At 52.2% G+C, this 22,062-nt stretch overlaps 1 protein-coding gene across 1 annotated transcript; it reads right to left on the minus strand.

Moving 5' to 3' along the window:
- Window positions 1–726: 726 nt before the first annotated feature.
- Window positions 727–15,700, minus strand: TAFA3 (TAFA chemokine like family member 3). Its single transcript, XM_065649615.1, has 6 exons — window positions 15,635–15,700; window positions 10,468–10,552; window positions 10,081–10,196; window positions 2,966–3,115; window positions 1,882–2,006; window positions 727–799 (listed from the first exon to the last, which is right to left on the minus strand). Exons 3-6 carry the CDS (start codon window positions 10,193–10,195, stop codon window positions 788–790), a joined length of 402 nt encoding a protein of 133 aa, XP_065505687.1. The 5' UTR covers window position 10,196; window positions 10,468–10,552; window positions 15,635–15,700; the 3' UTR covers window positions 727–787.
- Window positions 15,701–22,062: the final 6,362 nt, after the last annotated feature.

Here is a 22,062-nt window from a genome sequence, read left to right on the forward strand (position 1 = left end):
TGCCTGGGACTTGCACGGTAGAGTACAGATATTAAACTCGCAGCCTGATTAACGCAGTTACCGGGGAAGGAGAAGCCAGCAGCATGCTCCGGGGAGATATTTCGCCATCTCCGGGGACTGACGGGGTGTCAGACAGCCCTGGCCACACCGCTGCATCCACCACACGTGGGCACAGCAGCCAGGTCACGGGGCAGGGAAAGCACAAAGCTCTGGGGGTCGGAGCAGCCCCCCAGGTGACACAGGGTCAGGGCTGGAGATCAGCACCTGGGAACCCATCGAGCCAGGAGCTCTCAGTCAAACCGGGGAGGGTTTCACACAACCACTGACTTCCCAATTCCTTATGTGACACTGATTCAACATCTCGGGAGATGGGGAAAGGTGATTCACAGCAATGATTTCAGCTATTTCAGAACAAAAACCACTTTGGGGGACTGCTGTATGTTGGTCTCTGTATTGTCAAGAGCTCTTGCATGACTGGAGTATTCTATTTAAGAGGATGGGAAAATCAGCCCATTTTTTGGTTGGTGAGTCTGTCCACAGGGCAGGAGGGGACCGTAGAGTGACAGGAGTCTTGCAGGTGTGCTGGGGTCCCACACTTGCAGCTTCTGGGGAAGCCGGAGCTCAGCAGATACTCCGATCCGGTACCCAGTACAGTCCCAGCAGCCGGCACAGGATGGCAGCCCCAGAGCATCTCGGAGCATCCCGTCTCCATGGACTCTGCCTGGGCCGTGTCCTGCTGCCGATGGCTCCGCAGAGCCCCAGGGACCCACGCCGGGCTGTTTGGAGGCTATCGGGTGACCTGCAGGCAGAGGAGAGGAGTGGGTAGACACTTGCTAATGGGAACAGTCCATCTCTTTGCAGTGTTACCCAACACATCCAGCCAATTCCTTCCCATCTGCAAATTGTCCATGAGCAGCCTCGGGAGATGCAAATATCATTTACTCTTTGCGTTCATTTACTGGGGTGGTCATTAATGGGGTGGGTGTCAGAGGATGGAGCAGACTCTGTTCAGTGGTGCCCAACGCCAGGGTGAGGGGCAACGGGCACAGACTGAAATGCAGGAGGGTCCATCTGAACATGAGGAGAAACTTCTTTGCTGGGAGGTGCCAGAGCCTGGACCAGGCTGCCCAGAGCGGGTGTGGAGTCTCCTGCTCTGAGACATTCAAACCCGCCTGGACCGACCTGTGTGATCTGCTCTGGGGACCCTGCGTGAGCAGGGCTGGGCTGGGGGAATCTCCAGAATCCTCTTAACCCCAACCATCCTGTTATTCTGTGATTCCAAATTTCATCTTATGGATTATTTGTGAACTCTTGCTCTGGCTATAACTCCCGCAGAGTGGAGGCTTTGGGCTAAGTTAGCAGCTGGGGGAGAAATAAACAAACAACATGAATGTGGGAAAAAGACAATGAGCTAAATGTAGTGTGGCAATTATTGGTCAGTGATGGATGCCCAGGGCCAGAGGAACCTTCTTGGACAGCCACAGAAACACTTGAGCATTAAAAGTGCTTTCTGTGCACAAAAATCATGGCAATGAAAAAAATCTCAACATGACTTAATACGATAATTTTATGGCAGGGCATGTGGGGTGAGAAAAACTAAAGCATAAGGAATGATTACACTCAACAGTATGAACAATTATTACAAAATTATGCAACTGATTAACCATGGCATATATGTAATTACTAATGAGTTTGATAAAATTTTAATTATACCTTGTTCTTCGGGGCATTCAGCAAGCCATGAAAATAATAATCATGTAGCGCTCTGTCACAGATGATTGCCTTTGGGATGTTTTCCTGGGTTTTCCTTGCCCCAGGCTGGGGAAAGCAAAGCCAGGCTTCCCCCCCAGCACCCTGCCGGGGGACACAACGTGGACATACCTTGGTTGTCTTCACTTTGTTGCCGCTACTGCAGCTCCAGCCCGAGAGGTCGGGCAGCACCTTGCACTCCTCTCCGTCGAGGCACGGCTCCATCTGGCACCACCACTTCTGCAGCACGATGGAGGCTGGGGGAGAGATGGCATCGGCGGCCGGGCTGTGGCACGGGGGACATGGGATGGGGGACACGGCACGGGGAGGCTGCTCTGGGTGCCGGGGTGCCAGCCCTGCTGCCTTTGAGGGGTGCAGGTGGGCAGGGGGTGCAGCGCCTCTCTCCATCACAGCCCACGTTTGCAGTGACCCAGCCTCATTTGACCCAACTGCTCCACCTGCCTCCAAAGCACCCGGCTTTCTCTCCCTACCCCGGGTAAAGAGCCTAACGACAGCCCTGTCCTCGCTCCCAGCAAGAGCAGGGAGCACAGCGTGGCTCACTGACCTACTGCAGGCTCCTCTTACAGAGGCAATGGGACCATTTGCCACTACTCGACTCTCTTAGGCTCTTGTCATTGATGCCTCTGACGTGGGTAACCAGAGAGAGCTCCCCTGACTTTGGGAAAAATGACACACGCAAGCTGTTTGGGACAACGAAAGCTGTCCCTGACAACTCATCCTGGCACTCATAGGACACCGGCTGTCAAGCAAATCAATACCATGCTGGCAGAGGCTGCAGCTGCTCCTACCGGCTCTTCGGTGATGCTGTTTGATAAAATATACATGGCCGGAGCTTTGCTTAGTGTTCTTGGCAGGTGATGGTGCTGCATGGCTGGAGTCATGTCCCTGCAGACACGCAGAAATCGATGCTGCGGCGCCTGGCTCCGGTGCAGTGATGCGCTGGAACAGCTTGAACCACTGGAGCACCATAACCCACCCATGGCACAAATCCCAGGGCTGCACAGGGTGGGATAACGCAGCCACACCGATGGAGCGTCCCCAAAACGCTTCCTCTCCCCCTCTGCTCTGCTGCAGGAGCCCCTGGGCACATCTCTGTTAATCCCAGAGGCACAGAAACTCTGCACCAGCCTGACCGATGGGGAAGCCACAGCTGGGAGGGTTCTCGGTACCCGGCTTGCGGCCGCGGGGTACTCACCATCCACACAGGAGGGAGCCGCCCGTGTTGTCCCTGCCACCTGTCCCGGGAAGCAGGAGCATTTCACCGTCTGGGAGCGCTCCTCGATCTTGTTCTTGTTGCAGCACCTGTGAGCTGCAATGACTTCGCACGTGCCGGGCTCCACATGCACTGCGGGACAGAAATAGCCGCCGTCACGCTGGGTTGTGCACGGAGCCCCCAGGCCACCTCCAGCAAACCGGTCCTGCTCCAGCCCTCCTGCATCCGAGCTTGTACTAACAGCCCTCACACCCATCCATCCTGCCCAGCAAAATTAACAGCCTCTTGTCACGGCCGAGCCAAGAGCTTTATTGAAATCAGTTAACATATCAGTGAATTGTAGCTAATAATGCGATGCACACTTTACTACAAAAGGGGATGGTGCCTCATGCTGCCTGTGGCTGCAGAGTCCCACCACCTCCGAGCCCAGCTAAAACCAACGCCCCCATCTCACCATCACGCACCATCCTCTGGCTGGAGGAGGGAGGACCAGGACTGCATTTCTGCCTTGAGGTGACACAGAAACATCACGGTGTTCATCGGAAATCTGTGCTGCTCTGCTGCTCCCCCTCCCAGCGCCATTAAAATATTAAGAAAGAAAGAAAACTAATGTGCTGGCTTATCACCTCTGGGATCGAGGTTTAGAAGCTAGTTAGCATCGCAAATCAATGACATTTGCTGGGTAATGACCCACACAAGCACAATACAAATTAGCCAGACAGGGCTGGACAGACTTCATCCCCATGACCTGAGAGCAGGAGCTCCCTGCACGTCCTGTTTAATGAGCACTGGGGGAGCGAGTGCCGAGCCGAGCACTGAGACATCCCCTGGGTCACCGGGAACAGGCTTTTATTCCTGCAGCGAGCAGGAGCCAAGCTGAGAGGGATGTGGGAAGCTGCGTTTCTGCAGCGTGCCATCCCCAAAGGCGTGCAGACAAGCACGCATCACTCTGTCAGACCTGGCCGCTCCGTGCCCTGGGCTCGGGAGGGGACTGAGCCCCTTCCACAGCCCGGGGCGCAGGCAGGAGCCCCCTCACAGGAGCCCTCGGCTGCCGCTGGAGCCAAGGCTCGGGAAAGGGCGCGAGTGGGATGCGGGGAGCCGAGCAGCGTGATGCTGCTGCTGCTGGAGGTCACGGGATCAATGAACGTCCTGAGTTGGAAGGTACCCACAAGGATTATTGAGTCCAGCTCCTGTCCCTGCATAGGACAACCCCAAAATTCACACCATGTGTCTGAGGACGTCGTTCAGTCTCTTATTGAATAGTGACAGGCTTGTGGCTGTGACACCTCCCTGGGGAGCCCTCTGGGTGAAGAACCTTTTCCTAATGTCCAAACTGAATCTCCCTGGCACATCTTCCTGCCATTCCCTTGGAATGTACCACTGGTTGCCAGAGACACCAACGCCTTGCTCCTCTTCCTCCCCTGGTGAGGAAGCTGCAGACCACGACGAGCTCCCCGCTCAGTCTCCTCTTCTCCAGGCTGAACAAACCCAGGGACTTTAGCCACTCCTCATATAGTTTCCCCTCCAAACCCTTCACCAACTTCATGGCCCTCCTCCAGGAGCTTTTGGAAAGCAGCCACTTCACCTTCTCAAACGAAAGCTCAAGGAAACGGGATCTCTCCCCAGGCACCTGGGGAAATCCCTCTGCCTTGCAGCAGCATTTTCACAACCCTGCTGGGAAATCCTGATCTAAATGTAACCTCTCGGCTTGTGCCAGCCAGGCACGGCTGTGCCAGCTTGCAGCCCAGGCAGTCCTTGTCCCTCTCCTGCTCCCACCATGCCCGAGCACCAGGCAGGAGATGAAAGAGCAGGACATGAGGAGCCGCCCCAGGACCCAGTGATGCCACCAGCCTGGGGACATGGCAGAAAGACACCGGCTGCTGTGCAGAAAGGCCACGTCCCAAGGTGAACATGGGCAGTGACAACACGGCTCATCCCCGGCAGGCTGCTCCGGCGGGGAGCCACGCACCCCTGCACCCGCCGGCACGGGGAGAGGATGGGCCGCGCAATTACCACGCCTTTAATTGGGCTTTATTTATTGTTATTTCATGGTCATTTTATTTTAATGAGCCATCGCTTTTCATTTCTGCCCATAATAATTACACAATTACCTATCCTGGAAGTATTTTGTAATAGCATCTCTGGCCATAAATTTTATCCTCCCGTTTAAATGCCATCATAATTCAGCTTTAATGATAATTTCCATTCTTTTTGTATGCAGAAATGGTAGACTTCGGTGACAGTGAGAAGGAAAGCAACTCATTACAGAACAAACATGACTGTTTTGCCCTGGTTTTATGGTTAATGGGATCGTCCAAATTATCTGAGGAATCCTTGGCTTTGGCTGACCATGAACCCCCATTCCCACCATGCTCTGGCCCAGGACCACAAGGAATCCTTCACCCATTCCGCACACTCCAAAAAAGGATTTTTATACTCTCCAACTCCTTCAGTGCTCACACTTAGTTGTGGTTTCGACTCATTTTTATAAAAGCCTTCCTGCAAAGCTTCATTAGCAGAGCTCTTCCCAGGGGGAAGGGCCAGACGACCCTTCTGCTCCCTCTCACTTCTGCTCTCCGGCTTCTCATTTTCAGCTAATTTAAAAAGGTTCAGCCGAGGGAGAGCCGGGCAGAACTGAGAAATCACTCATTACAGCCATGCAATAAGAGCTCGCTAACACACCAGAGCCCTTTTAATTTGCTCAAAAAGGTGCAGCACGGAGATAAAGCAAAAATTCAGCTGTGGCTGAGTACCACAGCAGCTCGGTGCCGGACCTGCGGGCACCCGCCGTGTCCCTGCCGGTCGCACCAAGGGACCACAGCCATCCTGGGTGGGTGTGCAGACAGAAAGAAGATGCTCCCACCAGGACAGATGGACATGGTCCATCTCCAGCTTGTGCCTTGCCCCCAGCTGTCCATGCACAGCACGGGGGGACACAAAACCCAGAGCAGACCAGAGATGCTCTCGCTGATGAGACCCTGCAGCAGGCTGCGGGGAGCACGAAGGGCAGATGCGAGCTTCAGAACAGCAAGGTTCAGAAAGCCTTTGTTTTTCCTCCAAAGCAGACAGCTTTCCTTTGAGCCAGTCCGAGCCCAGGCAGCTGCTGCTCTGGGGTCAGGCAGCAAATTGCAGCGATCCGGGCAGAGCTGCCACCCAGGAGCACGGTGCATGTGGATGGACGGCCCATCACCCACAGCCAGGCTGCTCCTTTTGCTGAGCAGCAGGAAACTTCGAACCAGAGAGGACTGAAAATGCAAATCAGATGGATGGTGTGTTTAACAGCAAGAGCAGGAAAACCCCAGAGAGCCTGGGACAAGTTCCAGAGCCTCTGGCATGCTTCTCCCTCCCATTTTTCTGGTATTTCCCCCCTGGAACCATTAAAAATAAAAAAAATTAAAAAATAAAAAAAAAATCTTATCTCATGGAACCACAAAAGTATTGTAAGAGCACAAGGCTTTTGAATCCTGCATGCAAAAATAAAACAAAAACGTTGTCCTACTCTGGCTGACCTTTAAGTGAGCTGCAGAATATGGTTTTTTTACAGCATAACCCAAAATGAAACATTTTGTGTGTCTCAGGAAGGTGTGGGCACTGCTCCACATGTTCAGTGTAAAATATCTCTCTGCTTTCTGGTGGAGAGTTGTAAAATGAAGATAAGTTGAATACATGTAACTGCCCAAACCCTCCCATGAAAACCAGGACCAAGCAGCAGCGGCATGAGCGATCTCTGCTCCCTGCCCTGCAATAACTCTACTACTAATATGCACTAAATAATTAAAGTCTTAAAATCACTCCTGCCTTAGTTGCATGTATTATTTAAGGGGGTTTTGGAGAGAAGCAGGCTTGTTTTTATTGCTCATTATCACTGCGTGTCAGCTGGGATTTTTTACTACCTTGTCACCTGAAGACTCCACATCATGCTCTGCCCCGCTTCGTTGCATGTGCGAGTGTGTGCACATGCGTGAACTGCCCGTGCAAAACCCATCACTTCACACTTGCAAGCAGAAAACCCAATGCCTGGGCTGTGTCGAGCACAGCTGCAAGTGTTCTGCCACCGTGCAAGAGATGGACCAACACACAACCTGCAGTGCTTCCCATCACCCAGCACAGCTCCTGCCTCATCTGGAGAGGGTGGCTCAGGAAAACATTCCATCTGGATGAAAAGGCTGCGCACAGAATCATAGAATGGCCTGAGCTGGAAGGGGCTCACAAGGATCATCGAGTCCAGCTCCTGTCCCTGCATAGGACAACCCCAAAATTCACACCATGTGTCTGAGGGAGGAACCAAGACTTCACCAAGCGAGAGGCAATCTTGCAGAAGCATCTCACAAATAAACGCCACTGAGCTGCTGTCTTCACCCTGAGCAACGACGCACTGACCAGTAAATCTCTCTTACAAGATAATCAGAAATCAGCACTCTCCATTCACTCAGAAAAACCTCATTTCCTCAAAGCAAATCCCAGCTGACTAAATATCTTTACTTCTGCCCTGGGTTGAGCAATGAATGTGAATGAAGGCAAAGATGGCACTTTGATTATCAGCATTACAGGGGTTTAGCTGAAGATGCTGGGGCCACCTTTCGGGAGCTGTATCCAGCCAAGCAAGCCTTGTTCAGCACGTAGAGCTCACCACGTTACGCGGGGGATTAAATTGCTGGTGAATCATTCTTCACCGAGGAGTCTTTTATTCCATTTCCAAATGACTTAATCTCTGCACTTGATTCATGTGGCTGTTTAAATCCAACCACGTACCCCAAGAAGCACCGCTCGGCGTGGACACATCACTGTCCCCACGTGCTGGTAGGCACAAGTGATCTGATTTCCACAGCCAGATGTTCACAGTGCAGTGTTTCTACGGATGGCCAACACAGGGTTTGCACGTGGGCTTTCTGGTCAAGAAATTCATTAGTTTGGGGGCTCTGAAACCTCGTGGCCACATTGTCACAATTAAAAATATTCCTTTGCTATCACTCTTTTTTAAGTGCCACACCTGGTTTTAGTTGTGGACAAACACAATGCTCTAAATGGCTGAAGGGACTGGGTACGTCTCTCCTGTTCTGCACACAATCCAGCAGCATTGCTGATTCTGGGGGTCACAGGCATCAGGGGTACAGATATCTCCATTCCCACCTCTGGAGCAACTCCATAGGCAAAAACATAACTGCAGGCTTCCAAAGACAAAACTGTCATCGTAACTGAGAATGCAATGTTTCAAACGTAACCTTTAGCAAAAACCATCCCAAATGAAGTAAAAGCAGAAGGCAGACAACAGGAAAAGAAAGCCCGTGAACTCAACAAGCAGACTCAGAATTCCAGGTTGGAGCCCATGGAAATCCAGCCCAGCAGAGGAGGCAGCTGCAAAATTCGTATAATGCCAGGAATCCAGGATGTGCAGAAAGAAATCGTGTTAATAACACAGAGCAGGGTCCAACTTTAAAGTATTTGCTCCTGGTACGCCCTCTTTGCTGTGGGTTACCATTTGCTTGAGTAAGAAGTACAAGATTTGGTCCATTGTGGATAAGTCTGTGTGAGTGAAAAATCCCCGGCTCTCTGGCTGCAAGCAGGCGAATACATGAACTCCTCATGTATGGAGTGAGATTTATACATAATTCACACCCCAGGAAGACACTGAGGCATTTGCACTTTGAACCTAGGGGAGTTGCTGGGGCCAAAAAAATCACTCCAGAAGCGGCTGAGGAGTTTTTATCTTCTCATGCACCTGCTACAGGTTAGAAAGAGGGGAAGGCAGGTAACTGCTGACTCCTTGGCTGAGGGAGTCACTCTGGAAGATGCGTTTTGGTTTTAAGCAATGAGCGAGGGGATTATAGGATTAGAACTGCTTTAACTGTCAGGCAAAAATGACAGAAATAGGGCAGGGTTAGGTGTGGGGTCAGGCACACGAATAATTGCAAGTTAACCCTTAAATGCCTTCTTTTCCCAACACAGGCACAAGGGGCAGACAGCACGTGCCCTGGGATCGCTCTGGACTCCGAGCACTTGCCTCTGCTGCCAGCGACATCAGCTCCCAGCCCCATCATCCTCCCACCCACCCTCTCGCGGGGGACAGGAACCCCCAGCCCTAGGCCAGGGGACCGTCCCCCCCTCTGGCAGGACATGCACGAAGGGCTGAGCGCGACTTCTCAGCTGCTTCTCTTCTTGAAACACAAACTTCGACTGTGGGTTCATATAACTCCTCCAAAAAAAATTAAAAAAATAAAAAAAATAAATCGCGCCGATAGCACAAGCCAGCATCCCAACGTAGACACACAGAGTGGGATCTCGAAGCCACTGCTGGAAATGACAAATTCGCACCCCAGAGCCAAGGCTGCGCTTTCCAGCGAGACTTTCAGTTCTGCATCAGTTTACACTTGTTTCAAGATGATCTTTACAACCAGAGGGCTGAAAATCTGTATTTCTGATCAAAGCCTAAAGTGGAGAGCGTCCATCACATAACAAGCGTTGTTTGTGACACCCATTGCAACTTCAATGGAAAGAGTTATGGCTCGCTGCTCACAGATCAAGAATTACCTTGGTAATACTCTGAAAACATAGATACGTCTCAGATTTTGCTACAGACATGAAGAAATTGGCTTTTCAGCTCCTCAGACCAGCTATGCTCACCAAGCAAGAGTTTTTAAGAGTCCCAGGTCAAGTATTTACAGGTCATAACTCCAAGGGACATCTTTACTGCTCTACAGCTCCAGGTTCCTGCTTGTCCCCGAGAAGCAGCCCAGGGAGTTTCCTGCATGTATGGACACTCAATGCAAATCCCACGGCTGTCTCCGCAGCACTGGAGAGAAAAGAACGGTGCCCCTCAGCATCTGTTTGCTGGATTCTGCCCTGCGCCTTCAGCACACTCATCCTCATCGCCTGGACTTTGCACACCCCTGGGCCATTGGCCTCTGGTCCCCAGAGAGATGCTCACCGTGACCAGGGACCACCTGCACTTGTCCTCCCACCCAGAAATGATGGGCAGGCCCTCACCAAACATCTCGGCTCCATGTAACCCCCACCCTGGTTATCCCACGGAGACCCCAAGGTACCACCAGCATCACAGGGCGGTGGCACACAGGGAGTGAGGACGTCGCTTCCCCTACCTGAATGGCTTCTGTGATGGGTGGAGGCCAGCGTCAGTCTTCCCCACAGCGTGGTAAGGCAGAGAGTGAGCACGAAAACCCATTTGCTCAGGCTTTGTATGTCTCTCTCACTCATTCTACCAAAAACAAGAGAAGGGTGGAGGAAGATGGGCTGAGGAGGGTTGGGAGGTGCAGCCCCCACATACAGATGCTGCTGCATGGAGCGATGCAGCCCCCGAACACGCGCGGTCACCGAGGTGACCCATCTGCAGGGACATGGCCCTGGGAGACAAGACACGCACCCGGGATTCGCCCACCGCCCTTGGACGGGCTCAGACTTCTTCAGCATCACCAGCCATTGCGGCAGGACAGAAGGAAACCCCAGCAGCACAGACGAGCGATAGTTACCTTTTACTGGGGATTCACACCAGCGCCTGCGCTTCTGCCAAGCCCGGGGAGGCCAGGTCTCTGCGGAGGGCAGACATCAGCGCATCTGAAAGGAGAGAGAGAAACCTTGGGGACACCCTGGGGCTCAGCCAGCCCCACGCCAGCACACATGGCACACCCCAAAACCTCTCTGGGAACTCAGCCCGTCACCCTGCTCACCCCCATTTAACAGCACTGGCTGCGCTTCAGAGGAGTCGCTCCTGGTCGCACGGCTGAGCGCGCGAAATCAGGCGCGGTATAGTATGTTATTAACGCAGATCACAAATGCTAAATACAGACCCAGAGTGCGTGGGAAGAGCTGGAGTAAATCGGTGCGAGTCATGCCCAGATATTGCCTTTTCCGTGCGCGGTTCCAGGCTCTCGTCACCCTTGCGTCAGCGAGGGCCCTTGCAGCGATGCCCAAGGTTTGGCTCTCACGGGCTGGGAACTTTGCGAACTGCTCACGGACAGACAGACAAACGGCACCGTCTGTCCCAGGGCCCAGCCCGACAACCCTTTCCAGGAAGAAACTGTTCTCGATATTCAATCTAAACCTCCCCTGGTGCAACTTGAGGCCGTTTCCTCTCATTCTGTCACTTGTTCCTTGGAAGAAGAGGCACCGGCCCCGCTGCCCGCACCTCCCACTGGGGACCAGGCAAACCCAGGCTGCTGGGAGAAGAAATCTTTAATTTTCAATCATCTTCTAAATTTCTATCTGCTCTGAACCAGGCTGAGACAGTGAAACAGCCTCATATAATGAAGTGCCAGAATAGAAAATGCTGACATTTTTTAATCAAAACAAAGTGATTTAAGGTGGCAAAAAGGGCATTTCTTGTTTTGAAGCATCTCAAAATGAATTGTTCCGTTTTAAACTGACATTTCAAAAGGAAGAATGTTTCATTCCAAAATGCTGATTTAAAATTGTTTTGATTCTTCCAGCTGGAAAAAAAATACATATAAATCAGAAAATGTCACAAAAAATGTTGACATCTGCCCAGAGAGAAAGATATCTTGACAAAAAAAGACATATTTTATGCTAGCAAGTAATTTAGAGGTAAGAAAATACTCCTGATTAATGGGGTGGGATAGTCGGCTTGGGGAGGAGCAGGCTGCAGTGTGGTCGGGGAGGGCACAGACACGCAGATGTCCCGCTCTCCTGTCTGGTTCCATCCCTGCCCACCGGTGACAAGGGCCCGATCCTGCTCAGCACAGCCCTCGCTCAGGCTGCACCCCCTGCTGCTGCCCTGGCCCCCTCTGCCCCCCACCACTGCATCGCCAGAACAACCCCAAAATGGCTTAATTTGCAAGAAAACCATCGCTCCTTGAAGTAGCTACAAGCTGATGTGACAGGACGGCACCGACTCTCTCGTGTAAAGCCGTATTTAAGCAATTTGCAGCGCTCCGGTGGGGCTGTTGGCAGAATCCGCCCTGCAAGAGGCTTCCTTGGAGGGGGCGTTTTCACACAACAGCCTGTGCTGTCACGGTCCCTTCAGAGATGTCACAGCTCGTCATGTGAATATTGATGGCAGCTTGAAACATGTGCTGTTTCCTCAATGGAAAAGTAAATGGCTCCCTCGGGGCTGCTCAGCCCTTCACGTGAATCCGACCCCCCCGGCTCCAAGCTCCTTTCAGGCAGGTCAGAGATCAGAAGGTCTCCCCTCAGCTCCTGTTCTCCAGCTGAACCCCCAGCTCCCTCAGCCGCTCCATCACCCTTGTGCTCCAGCCCCTCACCAGCTCCGTTCCCTTCTCTCAACTCGCTCCAGCACCTCAAGGGCTTTTGTGTCATGAAGCGCCCAAAATGTCTTGGCTGGACCAAAAACCAGGCTCATCGCCGGCCTCCTCCATCCCACACATGACCAGGACGCACTCCCAGTGTAAACTATATTTAGCTCGGAAAGGCTGAGCTGTTTGCTATAGCCAAAGAAGCATAAATAAATCACGGAGTTATCAATAATGCAGCCCGCACTGTCCACGCTGCGCTCAAAAGGGAAGGGATGGTGCTGAGGGGCAGGAGCCGAACCGGTGGCCAGAGGGAGCACGTGGGGTCCGGGGGAGCACGAGGCCGAGGTGCCACCCCCAGCAGCGGCCGCTGGGGCGATGCTCCTCTCCAAAGTGATGCCAGCACAGGCGCTCAGGGCTCCCACTCGTGCACAAACTCCCGTTAGAAAACACAGCTTCGCAGAAATTGCTATTTTGACAGTTATCAACCTCCATCATCGTGAGACTCCAACTACAAATGTTTGGTCTGACTTGAAATTTTTCAGCCTGGAATGTCATTTTGAAATGAAGAGTGGCGTTCTGGCACATCAAAGCACTTAATTTTTGATTGAAAACAACAGTATTCTCTCTTCTGTTATGTTCTGTTTGGAATTTTGTGGAATTTTTCATTAGCATTTTTTGTTAGCAGCTCCACACTGTCCTCTTGACCCCGGTCACAGGAACTAGAGCTGTTTTCCTCCTTCGTCATTAAAGCTACACGTAGAACTGCCACCCTCCAGCCCGGACTGCTCCTCTGCAGCTTGGCCGGAACGCAGCCCTGCACCCGACGCTGCTAATGAAGGAGACTCTGTCGTGCCAAATTATGCTCCAAGTCCTGTCGGTCTGGAGCATCATTTGCAGAAGTCTATGTGGGCTGGATAATTATAGTCCACAGAAACCCACCCCAAAAAACACCCAGAGCGAGGTGGAGGAGACCAGCACACCGGCTGGTCGTCTGTGCTGGGTGACACGAGCCCTCCCCAACACTGTCAACGTTTGTGCACACCTGGCCCTACAGTTCTGCTAGTTTTCCAAAAGCTATTTTCACACTCCTGCTGTTTCAGGACTTCTTGGAATTTGGGCGCTCTCATTTGGTGCAGGTTTTAGCCCGACGGAGCACAACCCGGTGCTCCGCTGTGCCAGGCAGCCCCGTGCCACAGAGCAGGGTGGACACCTGGCCAGAGACCAGCAGGCACAGAAACCTTCCCATGATGTTGGAGATGTTATGCTGCCCATTGGAAGGGGGTGATTTTATTTCAATACTTCCCTGAAGCAAAAAATCAGACTGTCTTAGCAAATGCCCCACTGTGCAGGACCACCCTGCGCATCCCTGCCATGCCACGCGGCTACCTGGCAAACCTCGTGCCAAACCTGCTAAATCTCGTGACAACCGCTGCCAAACTGACCCTGCTTTGTGTAAGAGGCAGGGCTGGACCCCCAGACCACACTGCCTGGCCCATGCCCACAGGAAAGATGTCCTTCCCTCGCCCCTAGGCACAGCTCCGTGGGGCACAACAGGCGATGGCAGCAGCACAGGGAAGCTGCTGAGCCTCCTGAGAAGCTGACACCTCCCTGATAGATCCTGACAAGCAAGGAGACACCTCCACAGTCCTCCGAGAAGGCGCAGCACGGAGCTGGGGCAGCGGCTGGCGTGCCCGCTCAGGTCTGCACTGATGGAAGCTTCATGCAGTTAAGGCTCGCACACTCCTACGCTCTGTCCTCCCCCAACGCTGCACTGCTCCTCCCCAAAGGGAAACCCCACAGCAGCAGGAGGTATTGCCCTCCAACTTGGCAAAGAAGGGGCAGGGGAACGCATGGAAATGCAGAGGACTCCTTCCCCCAGGCATGCTCTCTCCTCCTCTCCTCTCTGCTGATTTATTTCTGGCTCCTTGCTCATTCCTCCAGCATCTGCAGCATTTCCTTCCCAGCCAAGGTGAGCGGGGGGCTTTTAACTCTAATTCCACTCAAGCACAGGCCTGTTTCTGCTCCTTCACTTGGTGAATCCCACCACCTTGCTGCCGCTGGCATTTTGAAGGTCAGCTCTGCTGACAGCTCAAACTTTAGACTCATCCAGTGCCAGGAACCTTCCTCTGGCAGAGCATGGCCATCATCGGGGTGTTGAAACCCAAAGTCAACAGCAGCTCAGTCAATCTTGTCCCTGAAGAAAAGCAGGGGACTTGACAGCTCAAACTGTTTTCCCAGGAGGTACGACAGCTCACCTGTGCAGTGTCTTTGCTGGGGTGTGGGTGTCCCAGCACAGATGAGCTCTTCCAGGGTGAGGGTACCTGCACATTGAATAGCCCCTCAAGCCTCACACAGCATCAAAATGGATGGCTAAGGGTAGGAGGAGACTCCTGCTCAACACCATGGCATGGAACTGCTCCTGCCGCCCTCCAGAACACAGCTGGCACGACTCATGCTCTCCTGAGCCTCCCCTCGCAGGTGAGGGGGGACACCTGGTCCATGCAAGCTGCTCCCCACCTTGCACCCCTTGAGCCACCCCATGAGACAGCAGCACATCAGCTCCCCTGCCCCGCTGCAGCCTGGCCCTGGCCAGAACCAGACCCACCTCAGCTGAAGGAGTTCCAGCAGAGAGGAACAAAGCAGAGGAAGGCTGAAGCTCACATGGCATCCCGTCCTGCCTGAAGCTTTGGCTGCAGGGACCAGTTTGTCCCAAAGGCAGGCAGCGCTTGGTCTCGATTTCCCCTTCCAGGGTGAAGAAGCGTTTTTGGCTGCTGTAACCTCGAAGCTTGCCAGCAAGTGCTTTGCCTCCCAAAACCGCAAGCAGCTTTGCAGGGCTGGTGGAATCATGTCACCAGTAGCAAACTGCACCCTTGGCTAGAGCTCACCCCCGCAGCAGGACCCTGCCGGACTCAGGCCCCTCTCGGGGCGAGCACCCCCTCCCATGGCCACTGTCCCCTGTCGCAGGGCGGCCAGGGGCCGGAGGTGACCCCTTCTTTTGGAGTCACCTGTAACCGAGAGCACCGCGGGAGCTGGCACGGACAAACTTACTGCCAATACCCACCCGAGCCCCGCACTGTGCCCCGGGCCGCCGAGGGGCCGGCGCAGCGCGGGGGGTCGGAAACCTCGCACGGCCCCGGGGGGCGACACGGGACCGGGACACGCTGCACCCGGGCCGGGAGCGCGCTCCGCTGCGGAGCCCGGGCCGGCGTCCCCGGTGACCATGGCCACGCTGAGCCCGGTGGCTCCTCCGCCCCGACTCCCCGGCCGGTAACGGCCGTACCCCCGGCAGGGCTCAGCCCGCGGCGGGACGGGTGCGACATCCCCTCGCACCGCCCCGGGGACACCGACGGCGCTGCCGCTGCGCCGCGCTCGGCACCGACCCGGGGGTCTCGTCCCACCCCAAACTTTCCGTCCGAACCGCACATACCTGCCGGTGCCGTCCGTGCGGGCCGGGGCCGCCGCTGCCCATGGCCGCCGTCCGGCCGTTCCGCCGGCTCAGCGCCGCGTCCGCGGGCCGCTGCGGCCGGGGGCCGCTGGCATCGCCGGGCGGCGGCGGCGCCGGCAGCGCTGGGCTCGGTGCGGGGCTGGGCTGGGCGGGGGCGGTGGAGCCCAGCGGCCCCGGTGCCCGAGAAGATGCGCAGCGCCGCCTGCCGCCAACTGCCGCCCCGGGACCGGCGCCGGCGATCCCGGGCTCGCACTGGGCTCCCCACCCACCCATTACGGGTTACTCCTGGAAGGATGCTGCCCCGCCCTAATTAGCCCCGTGCTCATTAGTGTAGCCAGGAGTTAGGGCAGCTAAATCACCTGAAAATCAATTTTCTCCTAAAAAAGGCGTGACGGTACTGTATGGTGTGGGGACAGACAGACTGCCGGCCCCACTCACAGAATCACAGAATGTTAGGAATTGGAAGGGACCTCAAAAGATCATCTAGTTCAATGCTCCCACCGGACAAGAAACTCCTAGATGAGGTTACACAGGAAGGCGTCCAGGTGGATTTTGAATGTCTCCAGACTCCTGCCACACTCTCTCAAAGCAGGAGCTTGGCTTCCACCTCAACACACCAAAACGTGGAGCTTTCCTGGAGCCAAGAAGAGCTGAAATCTCGGTACCGACCTGGACCAAGCCCTGCAGGAGCCTCCCAGCCTGACACAGGGGACCCTGACACCCATCTGGGGCTTTTTTTGTCCCAGAGAAGCTCTAGTCTGGCCCAACAGACCCCACCCGGCGCACCCCCAAACACAGGTCTGCAGGTACTGTGCGACAACTGGCAGCAACAGGCCATAAAATACCACCAAGCAGCAAAAGCAAGGGTTGAATTTTCACAGCAGTTGCTGTCAGGAGTTAGTCCCACAGCCTCAGGACAGCTGATAGAAGAGGCTGGAATTGCATCAAACTAATTTTCTTTACTCCAAACCGTTTGCGTATCGATGAAAGCGTTTGTTTTCTGAAGACAGCTCACCATTTACTCTTGGACCTTTCACACCACTGCTCAGCTGGAAGCACTGAATGATTTCCAAGACCAATCTGAGTTACAGGTCAATGGCAGCTGTTCAGACAAACCACACGTGGGCAGTTTGCAAATCTCCCAGCTATTTTCTTTCCATGAGATCGCCAAAGCCTTTGTGCATCCCCTGTCCCCACCTAGGCACCAGTCCTTGGTTTTAAGAGGCCCATGATAAGAACAGATTTCTTTGCTATTTTATCTGAGGGAACTGAGTTCTTGTTCCCCCTTTTTAGAGTCAAAATTGCCTTATGTAAAGCTCCAATTAATCAGGCTTGGTTGCACAAAAGGGAAAAGCTTTACAAGATTAACCAAAACCCCAGTAATAAGATATTAAGGAAATACAAGCACATCATTCTTCAAATCAGAGGGTTTTAATAATAATGGCAAAAATCAATATGAAACCAAACTAAATGTGCTATTTGTATTCATCGGCTAATTTCACAGAGAGTCTGCCAACTCAGGTCTCCATTGCTGTGATAAGTAAATACAAGCATATTACTTTTCAGATCTCAAAGTTTTAATGGAAATGATCAAGAGCAAATGCAATCAAAAACTACCTTTCACACCAGCCAAATTCCAATTAAATTAGGCCAGATTATTCAATAAGGAAGCCTTCAAAAACCAAGCTCTTTATTGATGCAACAGTACAGAAATACAAACGTGCCACTTTCCGGATCACAGCATTTCAATGCAGGGGAAGAATTAAGACTTTGGAAAAACCGATTTCATTTAAATTCTGCAAAGTGAACACAGTATTTCCTCCTCCCTCTGACTTGTTGTTTGACTGCCCAGCAGCAGCCGTCAGCATCACCCTCTTCCCTCTGCCGGGAGCTCATTACTGTACTGGGTGGGAAGAAGGAAAAAAGGAAACAGTTCTTAGTAACTGTAACAAAACAGATTTGGAAAGGAACTGCACTAGAAAAATATTCATTATGAGCACTCCTGCTACCACATAGGAAATCGTTTCCCTTTAGACTGGAGGGCTATCGACATACCTGGAACCCTTCTGTACTCTATAGATGACCAATGCGCTTTTTTTAAGGAAGAAAACTCAGGGTTTATGACAAGAGCTTGGGTTAGATGGTTGTGTCGAAGCAGATGGGCACAGAAGACTTTAAATCCTCACTCACTGTGATCAATTTACCTGCAGCTGCTAATAGGCAGAGGTGTGCAAATTATTTAGTTGAAGCTGGCAACAGCAGAACTCCTGACGTTATATTCTTGGGGAAGATTTGTCCCACCCCATTTTCAGTGTCACTGCATTAAGATTCAAGCTGGTTTATCCACTTCTCTGACCAGGCCCTGACGTCTCCAGGCTGTTTCAGCACAGAGCACCTGACTGAGGATTTTATTCTCTTTTCAGAAGACTTTGCTGATAACAGGGAATTTCAGTGCAGATTCCCAGACTGATAATATGGGGTACAGGAGGGTGGATCCACCACAAAGGCAGGGACAAGCCCTGCTCAGGGTCCCTGTATCTTCTGGGATCTGGGTCTGAGCTTCCAAACTGAAAAGTAAAATCTCCAAAGGCTTCATAGATTCCAAGTGGCCTTATTATCACACATTTATTACTGTCTTTCTGTATTTCTACTGTCAGGCAGCAGCAGAGGGGGAAAAAGCCAAGTGACCCAAGGAGGTTCATCTGCTGACATCAATCTCTGCAAAAGGGGAGATGAGAGTAAAAAACCTGCAGGAAATCTGCACCAACACCAAGTTATCTGGTCTGCAAAGCCCTCACTACATCAGCCTGCGGAGAGGTCACTTACCCTGAGCTGCAATGCTCCAAAAGCTTTTCTGCGCGCGAGCAGGAACAGACACAGAACAAAGATGGGTGGTTGCAATCAAATTATCCCTTAAAAGAAATAACAATAAATTCTGAACTTCCCAATTACAGGGGACAGGCAAACCTTGGAAACCATTAAGAGCTGCTGCTTCTGTTGATGAATTATCCAGAGTGCACAGAGCTATTTGCTGAGCTTCACTGTATTAGACTAATTATAAATTAATATATTGCTCATTACACAGTAAAGCTGTGCACTCAACTAATGCACTACTGCAAAGAGCCTATTTTAAAACATCCTCTGGTACTTTTATGATCTAGATGTTTAATTTACTTCTGTTCTGGCTTAAATGCCACCAACATGTCATTCTTTCGCAAAGAAATATCCCTGGCTTTGTCCTACCTCCTTCTGGGCTCAGCAACATAGCTGAATGATCAAACTTAGATGAAAATTAGGAAGGCTTTTTTTAAATGCTAAGCGGTTGCACAAGAAATGAAGCAAAATAACACAATTTAAGACTAATTCCTGGGCTACTAGTTTTTGAATTGGTGTGTATCACAGCAGCAGGCTGGCAGGGGATTATCAGTCCCAGTGCTCCCCATGCACATGTGGCTGCTGCCCTGGGGAGCTCAGCTCCCCTTGTCCTGCACAGAGACAGGTAGAACCAGCGAAAGGGCTGCTCTTCTCAAAGAAAAATTGCTTTTTGAAAGGAATTGAAGTCTCTACTCCTTCGAAGTAAAGCTTTTCATTTAAGAAGGACTTTGGAAAATTATTCATCCAGTTCGCCTCTAGAAATTAAAAGGAATCATTTTTGTTATCATTTTCACATAGCTTTGTCCAGAAAGAGAGATGATGCCATAACCTTCCATCCCCTCTATTCTGCATGAGCAAACCCTTGGAGGTTAAGGGGGGAGAGAAGGATCCAAGAACTCATCCTCTGCCTGGAGCTGTGGGGCAGGGAGGCAGCCAGCTGAGGAGACAAAGGAAATGCCACTGTCCAAGTGCAGCAGAAGCCTCAAACAATGCTGAGCTGCAGAGAAACCTTGGGTTTAGACCAGCCTGAAGACCCCCAACAGCTCTGGATACTGCAGGAGAAAGTCTCCCCAGCTTTGCACACACTTGAGAGGAGTTACCGTAATTTAATTTTGCTAAGAAGAGCTCAGTGAGTGCAGCCTGGGAGTGAAGCTTCTCCAGAGCTGACTTTGGAAGCAGAAAGCTGGTGGGTTTAGTAGGAATCACAGAGGACAACAGATCTGCCCAATGAAGCATCCAAGGCCCACCTGAAGCCATTCCCATGGAGGGTGAGCACCTGGCCCTGTGCTCAGGCAGGGGAAGTTTGGGCATTCCAGGCAGGAACCCCGAGTGGTGGGAAAGGCAACAGGCAGAGCCAGTGACATTCAAAGTGGCCATTTACTGGCATTTGCCTCCTCAAGCTCATAGTCTGACTCAGTCTGTACCCATCTGTGTCCCCAGACACATGCCAGGCAGCCTTGGGAAGAGGAACACCAGACCCACAGACACGGAGGAAACTCCACATTGAGCTGGCAGGCAGGATGAATAGGAGGAAACGTAGCCTTCTTTCTTAGAAAACACTGATTAGCATTGCATTGTTCCAGGGAGCATTCTTACAGCATGTTTTTATGTCAGACCATTCTTTCTGCACAGTGCTTAGCATAACAGAAACAACAAATATGAAACAGGATCAGCCTCACACAGAAGTAATTCTGGAAACTGCCATTTCCTTCTTTCCAAGGAAAGCATCCTGGTGACTCAGCAGCACAGGGTGGATTGGCAGCCCTACAGAGGAGAGAAACATTCCCCAGAGAATCCAGTGGTTTGCAACCTTAATAATACAGAGGATATAGCACTGATAATATTCAAGACCCCCCTGTGTGACCAGAGATCCCACCAAGGGGGAAGGCATCTGGAGCAGAGAGAGAACCCAGGGCTGCTGGAGAGGGACCAGAGGGGTCCTGCCCGGCGACAGAAATACATGAAACTGTGTAACCTGTGCCAGGGCTGCAAACCCAGCCAAACCACGGGGCTCCCTGGTCCCCCCAACTGTGATAAGCCCCAAAGCAGCTTCTAGAGAGCTACACTGACCTAACAGAACCAGGAAACCTAAAATGATTTCTATGAGGCAGATAGGCTTTCTATCCTTGCTGCCCCTCACCAGAGAAGGGCAGGAGGCGGCTGAGGGGCTTTTCCCTCGGTGTAGCCCATCGCAGCCTCCTCTTCAGCATTATTTTCACCCCGGGGGTCGGGGCAGCAGGCGGGACGTGTCGCTGGGCTGGACCAGCTCTCAGGGCCGTAGCGCAGCCTGTGTCGCCACCCAGCGCCTCCTCTGCTCCCTGCAGCCCCCCCGACCGCCACTGAGCATCCCCGGGCAGACTCCGCCGGCAAAAGGACCACAGGGTGATGGAGAAACAACGAGAGGCTGAGGGCAGCTGCAGCACACCCCAGGACACACAACTCCTGCAAGGATGCAGAAGAGCAAAAAGCTCTGAGCAGAGAGATATTCTTATCTGGGCAGCTCAGTAGTTTATACAAGAGCTTGGGTATCCCTACAGTTAATTCTAAGCTACAATAAAATCTGACCACTTAACATGAGATGCAATGAAGAGTCATGCATGCATCTGCTAATAAAGCCACCAGCATCATATCTAGGCTTCCAACACAAAGAGGTACAGAACTGAGCTGCTTCCAGCTTTCTCTTTCAGCCTTCTAGCACCTGTAATAGGGGAGCAGGGGCATATTTATTAGGGAACACTTTAATTGGAGCCAAGCAACAGCTGGGACATCCAGCTGCGCAGTGGGTATAAAACAGGGCAGAAAATGAAGCTGCAGCATTAAGTAGGGGTGTGTGAGCAGGCAGCAGAAAGCAGAGTGAGAAAGGAGAGATGAGTTTGGGTGCATGAGGGCCTTAAAAAGGCAGGTTGCTGAATAGCTTAACACTGGGAATTAAAAGGTGAGAACATAGGGTACTGAATAAATTCTGTAGCATGATCTTAATTATCTCATACAGTTAAAAGAGTCCCGGCTGAAGAAGACAGCTGAAGTATATAGAGGGGTTTATAGAACTAGCAGGGAGAGCTTTGTTTTTGCTCTGACCTTGCAGCGCACAGGAAGAAAAATAGACAGTTTTCATAGGGAGCTGAGAGCACTGGCGCACACAGGTCTTAGGAAATGGCACCAATTTTACTCTCTAGTAGGCAAATATTGTATTTTTTTTTCAGCAGGTGTTTTTTTTTTGTTGCCATAGGAACTCAGAGGAAGGGAGATGCTGAGGTTGGGCTAAGTGATGCTGTTCAAGCTGCTAGATTCACTCTCTAAGCCAGTGGGAATATGTTGTTCTGGGCCAGCTAAATCTGCATCCTGATCCGTGCTGGAGTACAGCAGCTGGGATTGGAGAGATTCAGCTCACAGTCTTTCCACATTAACTCCTTGCTCCTCTGCAGGCTGGATGTTTATTAATAGCCTGGCATGGCTGCGAGTGGGTTGGGTTTTGTTGATGAGCACAGGGAGAGTGGCAAAGCACCTGTCGCTGGAGTGGGATGTTGTATCCGAGT

This window comes from Caloenas nicobarica, chromosome 21 (genome assembly GCF_036013445.1).
Source record: "Caloenas nicobarica isolate bCalNic1 chromosome 21, bCalNic1.hap1, whole genome shotgun sequence".
In the NCBI taxonomy this organism is placed as follows: Eukaryota; Metazoa; Chordata; class Aves; order Columbiformes; family Columbidae; genus Caloenas; species Caloenas nicobarica.

What these genes read in the sequence shown, in the direction of transcription:
- TAFA3 (XM_065649615.1), bottom strand. Translation starts at nt 10,195, where the DNA reads ATGAGTGAGAGAGACATACAAAGCCTGAGCAAATGGGTTTTCGTGCTC. An exon ending in CCATCACAGAAGCCATTCAG is followed by an intron (nt 3,116 to 10,080) that starts GTAGGGGAAGCG and finishes TCTGTCCCGCAG; the next exon opens with TGCATGTGGAGCCCGGCACG. An exon ending in GGCTCCCTCCTGTGTGGATG is followed by an intron (nt 2,007 to 2,965) that starts GTGAGTACCCCG and finishes TCTCTCCCCCAG; the next exon opens with CCTCCATCGTGCTGCAGAAG.